At 37.2% G+C, this 21507-nt stretch overlaps 1 protein-coding gene across 1 annotated transcript in view; it reads right to left on the bottom strand.

Moving 5' to 3' along the window:
* FRK (fyn related Src family tyrosine kinase) overlaps positions 1-21507 on the bottom strand; it is a 156785-nt gene that overhangs the window by 14811 nt on the left and 120467 nt on the right. The window contains exon 5 of the mRNA XM_053710877.1: positions 6594-6752. Within this exon, the coding sequence (XP_053566852.1) occupies positions 6594-6752 (159 nt within the window). The remainder of the gene's footprint in view (positions 1-6593; positions 6753-21507) is intronic.

The following is a 21507-nucleotide window of genomic DNA, read 5'->3' on the forward strand; positions in this document are numbered from 1 at the left end:
CTAGGTAACTATTAAATAGTTCTTAACTATTTAATAGCTATTGTACCTAGTTAAAATAAATACCAAGTTGCCTGTAAAATAAATATTAATCCTAAAATAGCTATAATATAAATGTAATTTATATTGTAGCTATATTAGGATTTATTTTACAGGTAAGTATTTAGCTTTAAATAGGAATAAGTTATTTAATAAGAGTTAATTTATTTCGTTAGATTTAAATTATATTTAACTTAGGGGGGTGTTAGTGTTAGGGTTAGACTTAGCTTTAGGGGTTAATACATTTATTAGAATAGCGGTGAGCTCCGGTCGGCAGATTAGGGGTTAATAATTGAAGGTAGGTGTCGGCGATGTTAGGGAGGGCAGATTAGGGGTTAATACTATTTATTATAGGGTTAGTGAGGCGGATTAGGGGTTAATACATTTATTATAGTAGCGCTCAGGTCCGCTCGGCAGATTAGGGGTTAATAAGTGTAGGTAGGTGTCGGCGACGTTGTGGGGGGCAGATTAGGGGTTAATAAATATAACATAGGGGTCGGCGATGTTAGGGCAGCAGATTAGGGGTACATAGGGATAACGTAGGTGGCGGCGGTTTACGGAGCGGCAGATTAGGGGTTAAAAGTGTAATGCAGGGGTCAGCGATAGCGGGGGCGGCAGATTAGGGGTTAATAAGTGTAAGGTTAGGGGTGTTTAGACTCGGGGTACATGTTAGAGTGTTAGGTGCAGACGTAGGAAGTGTTTCCCCATAGGAAACAATGGGGCTGCGTTAGGAGCTGAACGCTACTTTTTTGCAGGTGTTAGGTTTTTTTTCAGCTCAAACAGCCCCATTGTTTCCTATGGGAGAATCGTGCACAAGCACGTTTTTGAGGCCGGCCGCGTCCGTAAGCAACTCTGGTATCGAGAGTTGCATTTGCGGTAAAAATGCTCTACGCTCCTTTTTTGGAGCCTAACGCAGCATTTGTTTGAACTCTCGATACCAGAGTTAAATTTATGGTGCGGCCAGAAAAAAACCCGCGGAGCGTTAACAGCCCTTTTACCGCCGAACTCTAAATCTAGGCCTATTCAAGTTAACTCTCGCCGGGTTAGCGCATCCTCAGAGCTCTGGTTAACTGTTTCACAAAGCAAAAAAGTCTCACAAAGCACATCAAAAATATATTACAAGGTACAGTTACACTCATAACATCTAATAAAAATTGTCAAAGAAAATATTGCATAAAAAAAAGTTATAAGAGCTCAAACATATAAGATCTCAGGTGTTAGAAAAGAAAAAAAAGGCAAGCAAAGGGATTTAACAATGAGATACATACAGATACATGTCTAAATATGTATAAGAATGTATGTATATGTATATATAATATATATATATATCTATACCAACTGTATATATAATCATGTATATTTATAGGTATAGATATAAATTGTTCAAAAATACCATCAGATATAAATAGAAATATGTATTTATGACTAAACAGAACATATTCTGCAATGTGCAGAACATTGGAATGTGAAATATTCATGTTTTCATGGGTTAGAGCACATGAGAACATGCGATCAGGTTAGCGGCAGGTAGGGTGTAAGTGTTTCTATGGGGGGATAGGTTATCGTGGGCGTAATATTGTAAGTTCAGCTTTTTGCGCGCTAAGGGTTAGTGTGAGTGCTATAACTTTTTACTTTTAACTCATAATACTAGCGCAACCTGAAGCGAGTAAAAGGTTTACTTCTAGCGCAATTAGCACTCTAGCGGAAGCACTAAATAGTGCTCCACTTACATATGTCTATGTGTTTATATTATTATTATTATTCTTTATTTACAAAGCGCCAACAGATTCCACAGCGGTCCATGGGTACAAAGATAAAAGTACAGTACAATACAATATAAAAGACACCAGACGAAAGCTTAACAAACAAATACAAGGGGAATTGAGGGCCCTGTTGCCGTGGGAATCTAGATGGGTAGGAGGGTGAGAAACAGGAGGTGGTGACTGCAAAGGTGAGAATGATGTTAGTGTGGAGTTAGATGAGGGCAGCTATTAGGCAAGTGAAATTCATTTGTTACTGATTTGGAAATAGGCTTCCATGAACAAAAATGTCTTTAGGGAGCGTTTAAAGGAGGAAAAGTTAGGGGAAAGTCTGACAGTTCTAGGAAGTGCATTCCAGATGGTTGGTGCCGCACGAGAGAAGTCCTTTAGCATTGTAGGAGGTGATGGTAGAAGATGCAAGGAGCAGGACATTGTTGGATCTTAGGGGGCGGACTGGAGTATATTTGTTTAAGAGTGAGGACAGGTAGGGGGGGCTGCGTTGGTAACGGCTTTGTAGGTCAGGATGAGAATTCTGAATTTAATTCTGTTGTGAATGGGAGTGTTCCAGTGTTCTTCACTTACAGAATAATGTTATTTTTATTCTTAAATACATATTTATATATAGTATCTCACAAAAGTAAGTACACCTCTCACATTTTTGTAAATATTTTATTACAGCTTTTCATGTGATAACACTGAAGAAATTACACTTTGCTACATTGTAAAGCAGTGAATGCACAGCCTGTATAACACTGTAAATTCTCTGTCCCCTCAAAATAATCAAACACCCAGCCATTAATGTCTAAACCATTGGCAACAAAAGTGAGTACACCCCTAAGTGGAAATGTCCAAATTAGGCCCAAAGTGTCAATATTTTGTATGGCCACCATTATTTTCCACCACTGCCTTAACCCTCTTGGGCATGGAGCTCACCAGAGCTTCTCAGGTTGCCACTGGAGTCCTCTTCCACTCCTCCATGACGACATCACAGAGCTGGTGGATGTTAGAGACTTTGCACTCCCCCACCTTCCACTTGAGGATGCCCCCCCAGATGCTCAATAGGGTTCAGGTCTGGAGAAATGCTTGTCCAGTCCATCACCTTTACCCTCAGCTTCTTAAGCAAGGCAGTGGTCATCTTGGAGGTGTGTTTGGGGTCTTTATTATGTTGGAATACTGCCCTGCGGCACACTCTCCGAAGGGAGCGGATCATGCTCTGCTTCAGTATGTCACAGTACATGTTGGCATTCATGGTTCCCTCAATGAACTGTAGCTCCCCAGTGCCAGCAGCACTCATGCAGGCCCAGACCATGACACTCCCACCATCATGCTTGACTGTAGGCAAGACACACTTGACTTTGTACTCTTCACCGTGTTGCCGCTACACACGCTTGACACCATCTGAACCAAATAAGTTTATCTTGGTCTCATCGGACCACAGGACATGGTTCCAGTAATCCATGTCCTCATTCTGCTTGTCTTCAGCAAACTGTTTGCGGGCTTTCTTGTGCATCATCTTTAGAAGAGGCTTCCTTCTGTGACGACAGCCATGCAGAATAATTGCAGTGTGCGGCGTATGGTCTGAGCACTGATAGGCTGAATCCCCACCCCCTCAACCTCTGCAGCAATGCTGGTAGCACTCATACGTCTATTTCCCAAAGACAACCTCTGGATATGACTCTGAGCACGTGCACTCAACTTCTTTGGTCGACCATGGCGATGCCTGTTCTGAGTGGAACCTGTCCTGTGAAACCGCTGTATGGTCTTGCCCACTGTGCTGCAGCTCAGTTTCAGGGTCTTGGTGATCTTCTTATAGCCTAGGCCATCTTTATGTAGAGAGATAAAAAAAAAAAATCAGATCCTCAGAGAGTTCTTTGCCATGAGGTGCCATGTTGAACTTCCAGTGACCAGTATGAGAGAGTGTGAGAGCGATAACACCAAATTTAACAAACATGCTCCCCATTCACACCTGAGACCTTGTAACACTAACGAGTCTTATGACACAAGGGAGGGAAAATGGCTAATTGGGCCCAATTGGACATTTCATTTCAACTTAGGGGTGTCATCACTTTTGTTGCCAACGGTTTAGACATTAATAGCTGTGTGTTGAATTATTTTGAGGGGACAACAGGCTAGGTTATACAGCCTGTACACTCAATACTTTACAATGTATCAAAGTGTCATTTCTTCAGTGTTGTCACATGAAAAGATAAAATAAAATATTTACAAAAATGTGAGGGGTGTACTCACTTTTGTGAGATACTGTGTATATATATATATATATATATATATAAATATTAATATATATAATATATATATATATATATATATATAAGCCAAAGAGAGCACTCGCCTTCAATCAAAGTGAAATTTATTCCATATTGTTGTGAACGTTTTTGGGGAGTGACCCCGTCATCAGACAAATCCAAACAGAAAAATATGTGTGTGTGTGTATACCTATACCTGCATATCTATTCCTATAGATATATAGGTATATATATGTATTTTACATTAACAGTATCATATAGATAAATATATATATAAATAAATATATAATGATAAAAAATTAATTATTTTCTATGTGAAGAACATTGGAATGTAAAATAGGAATTTGGCGCATTGTGTTTCTCAATGTATATCTTAACGTGTTCGTGTTAGCGCAATTGAAAACTTTATTCTTAAGGCATGTTATTGAAATATTACATATAAGATATTTTAAAATGATTAAACATAATGTAAAATGTTCTAAATAATCCATAGAATATATATATATATATATATATATATATATATATATATATTTTACAGTATCTTTAAAAAAAAAAATATTTTTTTTAATATCTTATATGTAATATTTCAAAAAGATGCCTTAAGAATACTAAGTTTTCATGTGCGCTAACCCATCAGCGATCTTAATCGAGAAACACAATGCGCAAAACGCATATTTTACATTCCTTTTGTTCTTCACATGAAAAATAATATACTTTTTATTATTAAATATATATTTCTATATATATCTGATACTGTTGCTGTAATATACATATCTACCATAATTTTAATGAATTTTGATATATCAATAGGATTAGATATGCAGGTATAAGTATATACACACACACTCAGATATATATACAGATATATATATATAAGAATAAAAATGACATATCCTGTAATTTAAGAACATTGGAATGTGACATATGTACAGTAAAAACTCATAAATATAAATATATATATATATATGTATATATACAGTGTATATATATATATATATATATATATATATATATATATATATATACAAATACATATGTAGGCATGCATATGTATTTCTCTATGTTAAAGCCCTTTGCAGCCTTTTTTTTTCTAACACCTGAGACCTCATATCTTTGAGCCCTTATAACTTCTTAGTGTAATTTAGTTTTAATCCTTTTTATCAGAAAGTGTTATTATGAGTGTGAGTGACTGTACTTTTAAATGTATTTTTGATGTTTTTTGTGACTCTTTATTTTAGAAGAACAGTTAACCAGAGCTCTGAAGTGGCGATAACCTCTGGTTTGCTAAATTCAATTGCACTTGAGTGAAAAATTTTTACTTTCAACTTGTAATATGCGCACTTCCAATGTGTCTCTAGGCCAATAAACCCAGATGTTGTTCGCACTCAACTATTAGCGCGCTACTTGTAATCTGGCCCCAAGCTTTTAAGTTATATTTGATAACAAATTAACTGGAAAAATCCCTTTAAAAGTACATCAGCTACGTTTTAGAATATAATAAATAGCAGTAACGTTATGTAAATTGTGTTGTCTCTAAAGAAAATGTGATAGAAATACCTTTAGAAATCACTGTGCCTATAACGCCCTCCAAAATAAGTTCACAACTAAAATTTTACTTAGAAATAACTCCGAGGGCTAGAGGTGACAATTATATCAACAATTGCAAAACTTTTTTTTTTCCCCCAAAAAAAAACTTCAAATGAGTTTCTTATGGCTTGCTATGAATCTGAATTGACCAAGTACAAAACAATGACAACTGTAAAGCCAAGTCACTGCGGGAAGGCTTGTTACATTTGAGGCAAAACCACACTGTGAACTGAAGTTCTTTCAACCTCTTAATGTATTGTGTAGAAAAAAAATAAAACTGAATGACAGTTTTCCATGATTTCACACCAGTCCAATTTAATAAAAGAAAGTCCCTAGTTTAGTGCTATTGTCAATGTTGTATAAGCAGATTGAATAGTACCATATAAACCCATAATACTTTAACATACACAAAATTCTTCATTCTATTTTTTATGTAAGTTTTCATTTGAAATTCCAATACTTATTTATTATAACCCATTTGTCTTGTTTACTGTGCTTAGCTCTCTAGTAGAAGCCAAAATAAAAAAAAGACTCTGTTTATTTCGGGGCTGAAGCCTCTTATGAAGAGGTGAAAGATCATCTATTTCGTGACTGCTCTGTAATACTACATACAACGCTCAGAACTGTTCATCTGGAAGTTATATTATGGCTCTAACATATATCCTAGGACCCAAGGGTTGTATCAATTAAAAAGTGACTTGATTGTCATATTTTTTTTCCAATCAAAAAATGTATTTTAATAGAGTTTGAATAGGGCACAATAAATGTATTACTATGTTATGGTAGGATTTATAGAGTGTTTACTGTTTATCTGCTTCAGCTCTCCAATCCTCTAAGCACATACATGTAAAGCTATAAAGAGAATGTTATCTTTCTTTATACAGCATCTTTCTGAGGTCACAGGACAACTTGTGAATGCAATAGACTTAAGTTTAATACTTACTTTGAAGATATGTCTGCAGACTTCCATGTCTCATTAACTCTGTAATAATATACACTGGCTCCTCTAAAGTGCAGACTGCATACAGCTGGATAAGTTTTGGATGTCTAAGGTTTTTCATAATTTGCGCTTCCCTTAAGAAATCCTGTGGATTCATTGATCCTAAGATAAAACAGCAAAAAAAAAAAACAACAACAGTCAGTTGATGTTATTAAGGACTGCTCCTATCTACACAGCAACCATATGGGAATAGCTCAAATTGTTTTCTGTTTCTGTAATCTAAAAGAAAAGTGCCACAAATCTTCACTAGCATCAAAGCGTATCAGCTCAGCTGAAGAAAATATATAATTGGAGTATGCCAGATGTGTGAGAAGAACAGGAACCTTTTTATGTCTCTGTGGCCTTTGGAAAAATCAAACATTAAACTCAATAACAACATAACAGGGAGAAAAACAATGCAAGCTTAACCGTTTGATGTGGAGAGATAGAAATGTACAAGTGCTGTTAGCTCTGTGACTTAGCTTCATTTGCCTCTGAGCTACTTCCAACTGGTGCTCAGAGATGTATTAGGGAACTAATTTAACTTTTTTTAGTTCTATATATTCAATGCATTAGTTTAATTTTTATAAATAGACTGCTAATTAATTAAAAGGACAGTAATCACCTTTTAATTATAAGACATTTCTGTTGTGTTGCTATAGAGTAACATAACAACAAAGGCCCCTATTTATTAAAGGTCTTGCGGACCTTATCCGACAGTGCGGATCAGGTCCGCAAGACCTCGCTAAATGCGGAGAGCAATACGCTCTCCGCATTTAACATTGCACAAGCAGCTCACAAGAGCTGCTGGTGCAACGCCGCCCCCTGCAGACTCGCGGCCAATCGGCTGCCAGCAGGGGGGTGTCAATCTACCCGATCATACTCGATCGGGTTGAATTGTGGCGATGTCTGTCCGGCTGCTCAGAGCAGGCGGACAGGGTTATGGAGCAGCGGTCTTTGTGATCGCTGCTTCATAACTGCTGTTTTTTAGCGAGCCTGCAGGCTCGCCAGAAACACGGGACATCAAGCTCTATTCGGAGCTTGATAGATAGGCCCCAAAGTCTCAAATGACCACTCAATGCAGTAGAGTTGCATAATTAACAAGTGCATAATAAAAAGACAACGCAATAACACCTAATCTGAATTTCAAACGCTATTTAAAATTGTCAATAGGAGTAAACTAGAAAGTTGCTTAAAATTGCATGCTCTATCTGAATCATGAAAGGAAAAAATTGGGTTTCATATCGCTTTAATGTTTATTTAAAACATATTAACATGCTTTTTACTGCAAATATTTTTCAATAGTGAAACTTCCCCCACCATTTGCTTTATTGGGAGAAACCAATCTGGGCTTTAGTCCACAAACAACAAAGCTAGCAACAGTTATAATGTCAGTATAGAGTGCATTGTTTTGCATTTGTTATTTGATAAAGCCAATTATGGACCAATATGTAGCAGAGTTAGTCTTTAGGGTGCATTTCAAGTTCTGAGAATTAGAATATGCTCAATTTCCAGGGTTTAATTACATGAAAATAGGGCAAAATAAATAATGACAATATATTACAAAGTTGTTTCATGATGCATAACTGAATATTTTATATACACGTCTCAAGGGGGCTGATTTACTATGCCCTGAATGGGGCCAACTTGCCCTGTTTCAAAAAAACAGGGCAAGTGATTCAGATAGAGCATGACATATTGAGCAACTTTCTAATTTACTCCTATTATCAAATTTTCTTTATTCTCTAGGTATCTTTATTTGAAATGCAAGAATGTAAGTTTAGATGCCGGCCCATTTTTGGTGAACAACCTGGGTTGTTCTTGCTGATTAGTGGATACATTCATCCACCAATAAAAAGTGCTGTCCAGAGTTATTAACCCAAAAAAACTTTAAATGCCTTCTTTTTCAAATAAAGATAGCAAGAGAACGAAGAAAAAATGATAATAGGAGTAAATTAGAAAGTTGCTTAAAATTGCATGATCTATCACGAAAGAAAAAAATTTGGGTTCATTGTCCCTTTAAATAATCATGTGGTATATGACTGATCAATACTGTTTCGATTTCTGTCTGGGTTTTAGCATCATTCAGCTGTGTATGTAGATTATTGATTGTAAGCTCTTTAGAGATGGGCCCTTGTCTTCCGATTATAATTTATTTCCATTTTTCATTTATATGTATTTCTTTTATACAATGAGTTAATGTCATTGGGGCATATTTATCAATGTGCGAGCGGACATGATACGCTGTCGGCATTTATCATTGCACCAGCTGTTCTTGTGAAATGCTGGTGCAATACCGCCCCCTGCAAGGGGCCTCAAGCTCCATAGGGAGCTTGATAAACATACCCCATTGTGGTAACCCAACTCATGAACACAGTTCTATGAGATTTGGAAACACCTTTACAGTGCTTTACTAAATAATACAGTAATAATAACATTAAGGTTTCCCCCTTTAAAAATAAGAGACCATTGAATGTTTGCTTTTTTTTCACTAAGATGACAAACAACATTAAAAACAAAATTCATTTAACAAAAAACTTCCAAATGACTAAAACATTTATCACTAATAGTTCACAGGCCACAGACTTACATAATCAGATCACTTATATCATCAGAGCTAGAAAAGGGGTTGAGCCAGTTACAGAAATGAGCTACTTGCTGTCTGTAGTATATTCAAATATATGAGGGCAGTGGAGGCTCCTCTATAGGAGCACTTAAGCACGTGAACCCCTGACCCCTGATGAACAAAAAAAAAAAAGAGTGAGAAATAAAAAAAAAAAAAAAAAAATTGTAAACTTTATTTGTTGACTAAATAAAAAAATCCTCCAGGCTCCACTGCAGTTTTGACTAAAACACATTAAAATTGCAGTTTTTAATTCTTTAGGCTGTGCGATAGATAGAAGTATAGGCAAAAGCCCTTTCCACTTTCAGCCTGCATTTCCTTCAGCGCCACCTACAGGCCAGCCCATAGCTTTCCTAACCACACAGCTCTTAGTGTGCGAAAGCCAGCTGTCACGTGACACTTGTGTGGGACTCGGGAGGAGGAACATCGTGGGCTGCCTTCAGTTCAGACTGAGAAGAGGTATGGGAAATAATAGTATGGGATGCCTAGTGCCACAACACCACTCTGAAAATGAGCCACGTGTGAAGTGATAATGCCCAGCCATCCAGACGGCCAGATGACCGGTACTTCTGAAAACAGTGAGGTAGGATGGGGATGTGATGGTGGGGGTCTGAGGGCAGCCGGGCAGGGGTCTGACCGTCTGGCTGTTGACAAGACACGGTATTCACATTGTGGACAGGATAATTTCTCTGCACACACCGGTAGGGGACACACATGCGGAACCTCACTCCCTTTGGGCTTGCTCTGTATACTTCAATTGTGTCTGGGACTACTGGGTTATTGTAATAAGCTATCGATCATGTATGCAAGCTTTTCGAGTCCCTTGACATTTGATATGGATTTTTTTTATGTATTGCGGTCCGTTGGTTTACAATACAAATCAGTAACCAAATTACCATTTTGTTTATATACCCTTGTGTCTAGATAACTAACTCTGTCATTAGAAAAAAAAAGACACAATCAATTACTTAACTACTGCAAATAAGGGATCTTATCCCTGCTTGCAATGTGCTCAGTGCAACTCAATGATAAAGGGTAAAAATGTAGCACAAATTAACGATACAAAAAAGAGAGAAATCAATGGTCTCTTTACTTGTGATACCAACTATGTAGTATATGTCTTGAAATGCCCATGTGGGTGGGGTTATGTAGGGGAGACTATTAACCCTATCAGAGACAGAATAAGTGCACACAAATCCTCAATAAGATGCAAAGACATGACACTACCTGTCTCATCACACTTTATCACTGCAGGCCACACAGTTAGCCAGCTAAGGTTTCAGGTCATAGACCATATCCCTAAGCAAAGAAGAGGAGGCAATAGAGAGCTGTTACTTAAAAAGAAAGAAGTTTGGTGGATACAAAATTTAAAAACTCTATATCCAAATGGATTAAACAAGGATTATGATCTGCATTTGTTTTTATAGTTGTTTTTAATTATCTGTGTAATATAGTTTGTTCTCAAGTGATGTAAAAAATATAAAAATATAAAGATTAAACAGAATTAATAGGAATATTATGGCTTTGATAAAAATGTTGGAAATAAATGTAAATTATTATGTTGGAACCTGACCGGTTGGGGGTACCACCAAAAAAATTCTGTTTGTACAATTCACTGCAATTAACTAATTAACTAAGCCACACCCTATGCACAGATTGTATATAAGGGAGAAATCTGTTCTTAATCCATAGCATGAGGAAGGGCCCAAGAGGCTCGAAACGTCGCTATGTTTTTATCCTGATGTTGTACTAAATAAAGAAGAAGTTTTTTTAAAGATTGTGCTGTTGCCATTATCTATTTTTTGGAAATATATATATATGTAGCAAAGATGTGCACTCTAACCTTTCAACAAATGCCAGGGTGCTAGTGGAAATTAATATAGAAAAACAACAAGCTTGCACTCACTGGTCTTTTTTGTGAAATATTTTACTTGAAAAAACTGTGACGTTTCGAGGACAATGTATCCCCTTCTTCAGACAATGCGTGCAACAAACAATAGTGACTTTCTTTCATGTAATTAGCAAGAGTCCATGAGCTAGTGACGTATGGGATATACATTCCTACCAGGAGGGGCAAAGTTTCCCAAACCTTAAAATGCCTATAAATACACCCCTCACCACACCCACAATTCAGTTTTACAAACTTTGCCTCCTATGGAGGTGGTGAAGTAAGTTTGTGCTAGATTCTACGTTGATATGCGCTCTGCAGCAGGTTGGAGCCCGGTTTTCCTCTCAGCGTGCAGTGAATGTCAGAGGGATGTGAGGAGAGTATTGCCTATTTTGAATGCAGTGATCTCCTTCTACGGGGTCTATTTCATAGGTTCTCTGTTATCGGTCGTAGAGATTCATCTCTTACCTCCCTTTTCAGATCGACAATATACTCTTATATATATACCATTACCTCTGCTGATTTTCGTTTCAGTACTGGTTTGGCTTTCTACAAACATGTAGATGAGTGTCCTGGGGTAAGTAAGTCTTATTTTCTGTGACACTCTAAGCTATGGTTGGGCACTTTGTTTATAAAGTTCTAAATATATGTATTCAAACATTTATTTGCCTTGACTCAGGATGTTCAACATTCCTTATTTTCAGACAGTCAGTTTCATATTTGGGATAATGCACTTGAATCAATTATTTTTCTTACCTGAAAAATTTGACTTTTTTTCCCTGTGGGCTGTTAGGCTCGCGGGGGCTGAAAATGCTTCATTTTATTGCGTCATTCTTGGCGCGGACTTTTTTGGCGCAAAAAATCTTTTCTGTTTCCGGCGTCATACGTGTCGCCGGAAGTTGCGTCATTTTTTACGTTCTTTTGCGCCAAAAATGTCGGCGTTCCGGACGTGGCGTCATTTTTGCCGCCAAAAAGCATTTAGGCGCCAAATAATGTGGGCGTCTTATTTGGCGCTAAAAAATATGGGCGTCGCTTTTGTCTCCACATTATTTAAGTCTCTTTTTTTCTTTGCTTCTGGTTGCTAGAAGCTTGTTCATTGGCATTTTTTCCCATTCCTGAAACTGTCATTTAAGGAATTTGATCAATTTTGCTTTATATGTTGTTTTTTCTCTTACATATTGCAAGATGTCTCACGTTGCATCTGAGTCAGAAGATACTTCAGGAAAATCGCTGTCTGGTGCTGGAACTACCAAAGCTAAGTGTATCTGCTGTAAACTTTTGGTAGCTATTCCTCCAGCTGTTGTTTGTATTAATTGTCATGACAAACTTGTTAATGCAGATAATATTTCCTTTAGTAATGTACCATTACCTGTTGCAGTTCCATCAACATCTAATGTTCAGAATGTTCCTGATAACATAAGAGATTTTGTTTCTGAATCCATCAAGAAGGCTATGTCTGTTATTCCTCCTTCTAGTAAACATAAAAAATCTTTTAAAACTTCTCTTTATACAGATGAATTTTTAAATGAACATCATCATTCTGATTCTGATGACTCTTCTGGTTCAGAGGATTCTGTCTCAGAGATTGATGCTGATAAATCTTCATATTTATTTAAAATGGAATTTATTCGTTCTTTACTTAAAGAAGTACTAATTGCTTTAGAAATTGAGGATTCTGGTCCTCTTGATACTAATTCTAAACGTTTAGATAAGGTCTTTAAATCTCCTGTGGTTATTCCAGAAGTTTTTCCTGTTCCTAGTGCTATTTCTGAAGTAATTTCCAGAGAATGGGATAAATTGGGTAATTAATTTACTCCTTCTAAACGTTTTAAGCAATTATATCCTGTGCCGTCTGACAGATTAGAATTTTGGGACAAAATCCCTAAGGTTGATGGGGCTATTTCTACCCTTGCTAAACGTACTACTATTCCTACGTCAGATGGTACTTCCTTTAAGGATCCTTTAGATAGGAAAATTGAATCCTTTCTAAGAAAAGCTTATCTGTGTTCAGGTAATCTTTTTAGACCTGCTATATCATTGGCTGATGTTGCTGCAGCTTCAACTTTTTGGTTAGAAACTTTAGCGCAACAAGTAACAGATCATGATTCTCATAATATTATTATTCTTCTTCAACATGCTAATAATTTTATCTGTGATGCCATTTTTGATATTATCAGAGTTGATGTCAGGTTTATGTCTCTAGCTATTTTAGCTAGAAGAGCTTTATGGCTTAAAACTTGGAATGCTGATATGTCTTCTAAATCGACTCTACTTTCCATTTCTTTCCAGGGTAACAAATTATTTGGTTCTCAGTTGGATTCTATTATCTCAACTGTTACTGGTGGGAAAGGAACTTTTTTACCACAGGATAAAAAATCTAAGGGTAAAAACAGGGCTAATAATCGTTTTCGTTCCTTTCGTTTCAACAAGGAACAAAAGCCTGATCCTTCATCCTCAGGAGCAGTTTCAGTTTGGAAACCATCTCCAGTCTGGAATAAATCCAAGCCTTCTAGAAAAGCAAAGCCAGCTTCTAAGTCCACATGAAGGTGCGGCCCTCATTCCAGCTCAGCTGGTAGGGGGCAGGTTACGTTTTTTCAAAAACATTTGGATCAAATCTGTTCACAATCTTTGGATTCAGAACATTGTTTCAGAAGGGTACAGAATTGGTTTCAAGATAAGACCTCCTGTAAAGAGATTTTTTCTTTCCCGTGTCCCAGTAAATCCAGTGAAAGCTCAAGCATTTCTGAAATGTGTTTCAGATCTAGAGTTGGCTGGAGTAATTATGCCAGTTCCAGTTCTGGAACAGGGACTGGGGTTTTATTGGAATCTCTTCATTGTACCAAAGAAGGAGAATTCCTTCAGACCTGTTCTGGATCTAAAAATATTGAATCGTTTTGTAAGGATACCAACGTTCAAAATGGTAACTGTAAGGACTATCTTGCCTTTTGTTCAACAAGGGCATTATATGTCCACAATAGATTTACAGGTTGCATATCTGCATATTCCGATTCATCCAGATCATTATCAGTTCCTGAGATTCTCTTTTCTGGACAAGCATTACCAGTTTGTGGCTCTGCCGTTTGGCCTAGCTACAGCTCCAAGAATTTTTACAAAGGTTCTCGGTGCCCTTCTGTCTGTAATCAGAGAACAGGGTATTGTGGTATTTCCTTATTTGGACGATATCTTGGTACTTGCTCAGTCTTTACATTTAGCAGAATCTCATACGAATCGACTTGTGTTGTTTCTTCAAGATCATGGTTGGAGGATCAATTCACTAAAAAGTTCATTGACTCCTCAGACAAGGGTAACCTTTCTGGGTTTCCAGATAGATTCAGTGTCCATGACTCTGTCTTTGACAGACAAGAGACGTCTAAAATTGATTTCAGCTTGTCGAAACCTTCAGTCACAATCATTCCCTTCGGTAGCCTTATGCATGGAAATTCTAGGTCTTATGACTGCTGCATCGGACGCGATCCCGTTTGCTCGTTTTCACATGCGACCTCTTCAGCTCTGTATGCTGAATCAATGGTGCAGGGATTACACAAAGAAATCTCAATTAATATCTTTAAAACCGATTGTACGACATTCTCTAACGTGGTGGACAGATCACCATCGTTTAATTCAGGGGGCTTCTTTTGTTCTTCCGACCTGGACTGTAATTTCAACAGATGCAAGTCTTACAGGTTGGGGAGCTGTGTGGGGATCTCTGATGGCACAAGGAGTTTGGGAATCTCAGGAGGTGAGATTACCGATCAATATTTTGGAACTCCGTGCAATTTTCAGAGCTCTTCAGTCTTGGCCTCTTCTGAAGAGAGAATCGTTCATTTGTTTTCAGACAGACAATGTCACAACTGTGGCATACATCAATCATCAAGGAGGGACTCACAGTCCTCTGGCTATGAAAGAAGTATCTCGAATTCTGGTTTGGGCGGAATCCAGCTCCTGTCTAATCTCTGCGGTTCAAATCCCAGGTATAGACAATTGGGAAGCGGATTATCTCAGTCGTCAAAAGTTGCATCCGGGCGAATGGTCTCTTCACCCAGAGGTATTTCTTCAGATTGTTCAAATGTGGGGGCTTCCAGAAATAGATCTGATGGCGTCTCATCTAAACAAGAAACTTCCCAGGTATCTGTCCAGATCCCGGGATCCTCAGGCGGAAGCAGTGGATGCATTATCACTTCCTTGGAAGTATCATCCTGCCTATATCTTTCCGCCTCTAGTTCTTCTTCCAAGAGTAATCTCCAAGATTCTGAAGGAATGCTCGTTTGTTCTGCTGGTAGCTCCGGCATGGCCTCACAGGTTTTGGTATGCGGATCTTGTCCGGATGGCCTCTTGCCATCCGTGGACTCTTCCGCTAAGACCAGACCTTCTGTCACAAGGTCCTTTTTTCCATCAGGATCTCAAATCCTTAAATTTAAAGGTATGGAGATTGAACGCTTGATTCTTGGTCAAAGAGGTTTCTCTGACTCTGTGATTAATACTATGTTACAGGCTCATAAATCTGTATCTAGAGAGATATATTATAGAGTCTGGAAGACTTATATTTCTTGGTGTCTTTCTCATCATTTTTCTTGGCATTCTTTTAGAATTCCGAGAATTTTACAGTTTCTTCAGGATGGTTTAGATAAAGGTTTATCCGCAAGTTCTTTGAAAGGACAAATCTCTGCTCTTTCTGTTCTTTTTCACAGAAAGATTGCTAATCTTCCTGATATTCATTGTTTTGTACAAGCTTTGGTTCGTATAAAACCTGTCATTAAGTCAATTTCTCCTCCTTGGAGTTTGAATTTGGTTCTGGGGGCTCTTCAAGCTCCTCCTTTTGAACCCATGCATTCATTGGACATTAAATTACTTTCTTGGAAAGTTTTGTTTCTTTTGGCGATCTCTTCTGCCAGAAGAGTCTCTGAATTATCTGCTCTTTCTTGTGAGTCTCCTTTTCTGATTTTTCATCAGGATAAGGCGGTGTTGCGAACTTCTTTTGAATTTTTACCTAAGGTTGTGAATTCCAACAACATTAGTAGAGAAATTGTGGTTCCCTCATTATGTCCTAATCCTAAGAATTCTAAGGAGAAATCGTTGCATTCTTTGGATGTTGTTAGAGCTTTGAAATATTATGTTGAAGCTACTAAGTCTTTCCGAAAGACTTCTAGTCTATTTGTTATCTTTTCCGGTTCTAGAAAAGGCCAGAAAGCTTCTGCCGTTTCTTTGGCATCTTGGTTGAAATCTTTAATTCATCATGCCTATGTCGAGTCGGGTAAAACTCCGCCTCAAAGGATTACAGCTCATTCTACTAGGTCAGTTTCTACTTCCTGGGCGTTTAAGAATGAAGCTTCGGTTGATCAGATTTGCAAAGCAGCAACTTGGTCCTCTTTGCATACTTTTACTAAATTCTACCATTTTGATGTATTTTCTTCTTCTGAAGCAGTTTTTGGTAGAAAAGTACTTCAGGCAGCGGTTTCAGTTTGAATCTTCTGTTTATGTTTTTCATTAAACTTTATTTTGGGTGTGGATTATTTTCAGCAGGAATTGGCTGTCTTTATTTTATCCCTCCCTCTCTAGTGACTCTTGCGTGGAAAGATCCACATCTTGGGTAGTCATTATCCCATACGTCACTAGCTCATGGACTCTTGCTAATTACATGAAAGAAAACATAATTTATATAAGAACTTACCTGATAAATTCATTTCTTTCATATTAGCAAGAGTCCATGAGGCCCGCCCTTTTTTGTGGTGGTTATGATTTTTTTGGATAAAGCACAATTATTCCAATTCCTTATTTTATATGCTTTCGTACTTTTTTCTTATCACCCCACTTCTTGGCTATTCGTTAAACTGAATTGTGGGTGTGGTGAGGGGTGTATTTATAGGCATTTTAAGGTTTGGGAAACTTTGCCCCTCCTGGTAGGAATGTATATCCCATACGTCACTAGCTCATGGACTCTTGCTAATATGAAAGAAATTAATTTATCAGGTAAGTTCTTACATAAATTATGTTTTATACACTGTGTCAAACAATCCCTTCCCCTCAATTAGAACAAAAAAACACCAAACTGGTAACTATGGTGACCTATAAGTGTGGTTTTGATCAAATCATACCATACATTTGGTATCTGAACTTAAAGGCACATGCAAATTACAATTTCACAGTTTAGATAGAGCATGGAATAATAAAATATATATACAGGTAGCCCTCAGTTTACGCCGGGGTTGGGTTCCAGAAGGAATGATTGTAAATCGAAACCGTTGTAAATTGAAACCCAGTTTATAATGTAAGTCAATGGGAAGTGAGGGAGTTAGGTTACAGACCCCTCTCAAAATTGTCATAAGTAACACCTAATACATTATTTTTAAAGCTTTGACATGAAAACTTTAAATGCTCAACAGCATTATAACCCTAATACAATAATCACACAACACAGAATATATAATTAAACTAAGTTAAAAGAACAAAAACATTTGCTAAACAGCATTATAAACCTAATAATATAATCACGCAACACAGACTTCACTTGCATTTTTCTGCAAACAGTTCTTTCTATGCATTCCAATCTGGACTGATTTATAGACAGGAAGATCTTGTTCCTTTGAAATCTGCTTGATAGCTCAGGTCTGGTTAAACTGATTAATTTCAGCTTGCTTGGCTTTGCTGCAACACAAGCGGACAGCTCCACCTACTGGCCATTTTAATAAATGCACTGCTTCTCAATGCTTTTCAATAGCAGTCACATGACTGGAAAAAAAGGTTGTTATTCTGAAACGGTGTAAATTGAACCGTTGTAAACCGAGGGCCACCTGTATATATATTATCATTTACATTGTTCTCTTGGTATCTTTATAGAAGAGATTACCCAGGATGTGTGCATGTGTTCTGAGCACTATATGGCAGCAGTGCTTCCAAACAATGTATAACATTGTTACAAATATTGTTGCAAACACTGTTAACATATAGCGCTCAATCACATGCACATAACTGAGCTGATTAGGTATGCTCTAAAACAAAGACTACAAAGAGATCAAAGTAACATTGATAATAGAAGAAAGTTAGATTATTATTTTTGTAACTACATATGTTTTAACTTGTTCAAATACAGGATATGTTTTATCTTTTAATCCTTATACTTTTTGAGTGCACTGGTTCCTTTTTCCTTGTTATACCTTGCAGTTTGGCTCACTGCGATCTCTTTATCGGTGCACTCGGGGGGGGGGGGGGGTACTTGCCTTAAAATGTCTGTTTGTTGCCTTTAGTTAGCACCACAGTGGCTTACAAGCTCTTTACTATTTATGTTTCTGTATATTAGGGGTACTGAAAATCTGAAAATAAGTTGTACGGAAAGTACAATATTTATTAATATTTAGTTTTAGTAAATAGAATCTGAAAACAAGCAGCATACCTTGGGAAAAAGTGAATTGAACATCCTAGAATAAAGGGCAACTGTCAGCCCTCAGATTAATTCACGTAGTTTTCTAGGTACCCTTCCTGCCTGATACTGTTTGAATACACAATTGTGGTAATATTATTTGTATCTATCTTTAATTATGTTATAATGTAATTAGGCAACTGGCACCAATGTCGGGATGAGAAATTTTGACCCTAGACCTTTGGTCTAAATTCTGCAATCAACAACAATAACAATCTGTGACTCTGTTTATGAATTATAATCAAAAGAGGAAACAACCTATCAAGACAGTTAAACAAAGCTTATTTATAACTACAAATAAACAAAACTATTAAACATAAAAAAATACACAGTATCAGTAAATGTTGGGTCTTTCTCGTAGGGGGGCGCTTTCTGAACAATTATACCACAATACCAAGAATGCAATGTACAACATATAAAACAACAACAAAAAATAAGCAAAATGTCCCAAAAATATCTCCAATCTAGTCGGATCCTGGCAAAAGATGATCTGTAAAAGAAAGGACACAGAGGCGCTACAATGGCCTAGTACCACCAACACAAGTAAAATAGGTAGCAAAAGAAAAAGGTACTCATAAACGTGATGCACCCTATGGTGCTAAAGAGGCAGGCTGGAACTTTCACAGTAGTCCAGCTCACTGTATGGAAACCGGCTGTGGTGCAAACCAGGAAAATTCCAAGGGGGTCATCACCAACGCCTATTTAGGGAATATAAAACAGACCACCATAGCCTAGTACAGTATAGTAAGGCAGAATTGTAAAATAAGGATGGTGGTACTAGGCCATTGTGGCACCTCTGTATCCTTTCTTTTACATACCATGCATATAGAATATTTGGGCTGAACATGAATTTTTCTAAACAAACTATTACTGTTACTAATTCAGTAGTGGTATATATATATATATATATATATATTAAAATAACATATGGTATATTCAATAACCTGATCTTAATTTCATCTGATATAATTTGAGAGCTTGATATATTATATCTATAAAAGGGGCTCTCTTGGAATATTATTTTAAAGGGACAGTCTACACAGTACCTTAATCTAATTGTTGTACTATTTACACCCCACACCATCTGGTGCCACTTCATGCAGGGCAAAAGTGAATACAGTATGCTAGGGAAACTTTCTTTATTTGACCATTTAAAAATGGCCACCAAACTCCTCCTCCCTCCTTTTTCCTCCATCTTCTGCGTTTGGTAGAAATCACTACCAGCAGGGTGCATAACTGGACTGGATCACATGAGACAATCGGTCAGACATATTGCACATGCGCAACACTACAGGTGCATGTCATCAATTTTACAAGGGAGAGCCTGATCATTGGATGCTGCTACACAATAGACGTGTCCACAGTTTCTCTAGGAGGAGTTATGCTGCCATCTTATAACAGCTGAATAATAAAGTATGTTTTTTAAATACGTTTTTCCTTTTACCCTGTATGAAGTGGCAGAGGATGATATGGGTATCCAAAGAACACCAATCACAATAAGTTACTTGTTAAAGCTGCGTAGACTGTGCCTTTAAAAAGCTTTTGGGCTGTTGATTTCTCTTATTAGACTTCTCATTCTGCTGTAGCATCCTTGAACTCCCTGTATGCTTTTATTTGTAATTTCTCTCCAGTTGTGTACGTTTTATGCAGTGTGTATTGATTCTGGTATGAGTGTATTCACACAAAAACATATAGATTAGGAAGGGATTCCCCGGAACCTTCCATTCTCCACAGCAATTTTTTCTGTTATCAAGAAGAAATGTCGGTAGCATCTTAAGAACAAAGGGGAAAATAATCCCCAACTACCCAATCTCTCAAAATATCTCATAAATAATTATTTGTTCTTCTATTTCCAACTCAAATGATCAAATAAAGAGAACAAATGTTCCTATAACTTTTGTGGGGAAGTGCTAGATGCAGTTAAAACCGAAAAAGAGGAATCATATACTTCCTTTTGAAAACAATTTGCACAGTGAGAGAATATATTCCACAATAAAACTTAACTCTTAATCCACCATACAATAACTCAAACTATCATATGGTGTTTTTTCCTGTATTTCTAGGAAAGTATTAAACTCTTCTTCATTTTTAATACTGGATTAAAAGTTAAGTGCTATTGCTGAGTGTATTCTCTCTCTGTGTAACTTGTTTTCAAACGCAAGTGCTATCTATAGGATGCCTCTTTTCTCTTTTTATTACTTTACATACAGGTAACCCTCAGTTTACGCCGGGGTTAGGTTCCAGAAGGAATGGTTGTAAATCGAAACCATTGTAAATTGAAACCCAGTTTATAATGTAAGTCAATGGGAAGTGAGGGAGTTAGATTCCAGGCCCCTCTCAAAATTGACATAAGTAACACCTAATACATTATGGGGTTTTTTTACTTGCATTTTTCTGCAAACAGTTCTCTGCATTGTTAGCATGTTAGATAATATTGGGTCTGCACCTATTCTATGCATTTCAATCTGGACTGATTAAGCAGTTAGGCACCCTCACCTCAAGCAGCTGGACAGAAAGATAATAGGGAAGTGGCTGCTATATCTTGCTGCTTTGAAAGCTGCTCAATAGCTAATGTATGTTCTGTGTACACAGATTAATTTCAGACCTGCTAAGCTTGCATAACTTGGCTGCAACACAAGAAGACAGCTCCACCTACTGGCTATTTTAATTAGTGCACTGCTTTTCAATGCTTTTCAATAGCAGTCACATGACTGAAAAAGAAGGTTGTTATTCTGAAACAGCGCATATTGAACCGGCGTAAACCGAGGGCCACCTGTATGTTATATATACCTCTAGTACTGCAAGGATACAATATTATTTAACTAATAAATGTAAGTACCTTAGCTCTGTATTTGTCCATCTAGAAGCTGAATGTTGCAACCATACCACGCTATGATGTGTTTCTTTTCTTACTTTTGAGGAAACATCGAATACACTATATTGTACATTGAGA

The sequence above is a fragment of the Bombina bombina genome, chromosome 4 (assembly GCF_027579735.1).
Source record: "Bombina bombina isolate aBomBom1 chromosome 4, aBomBom1.pri, whole genome shotgun sequence".
In the NCBI taxonomy this organism is placed as follows: Eukaryota; Metazoa; Chordata; class Amphibia; order Anura; family Bombinatoridae; genus Bombina; species Bombina bombina.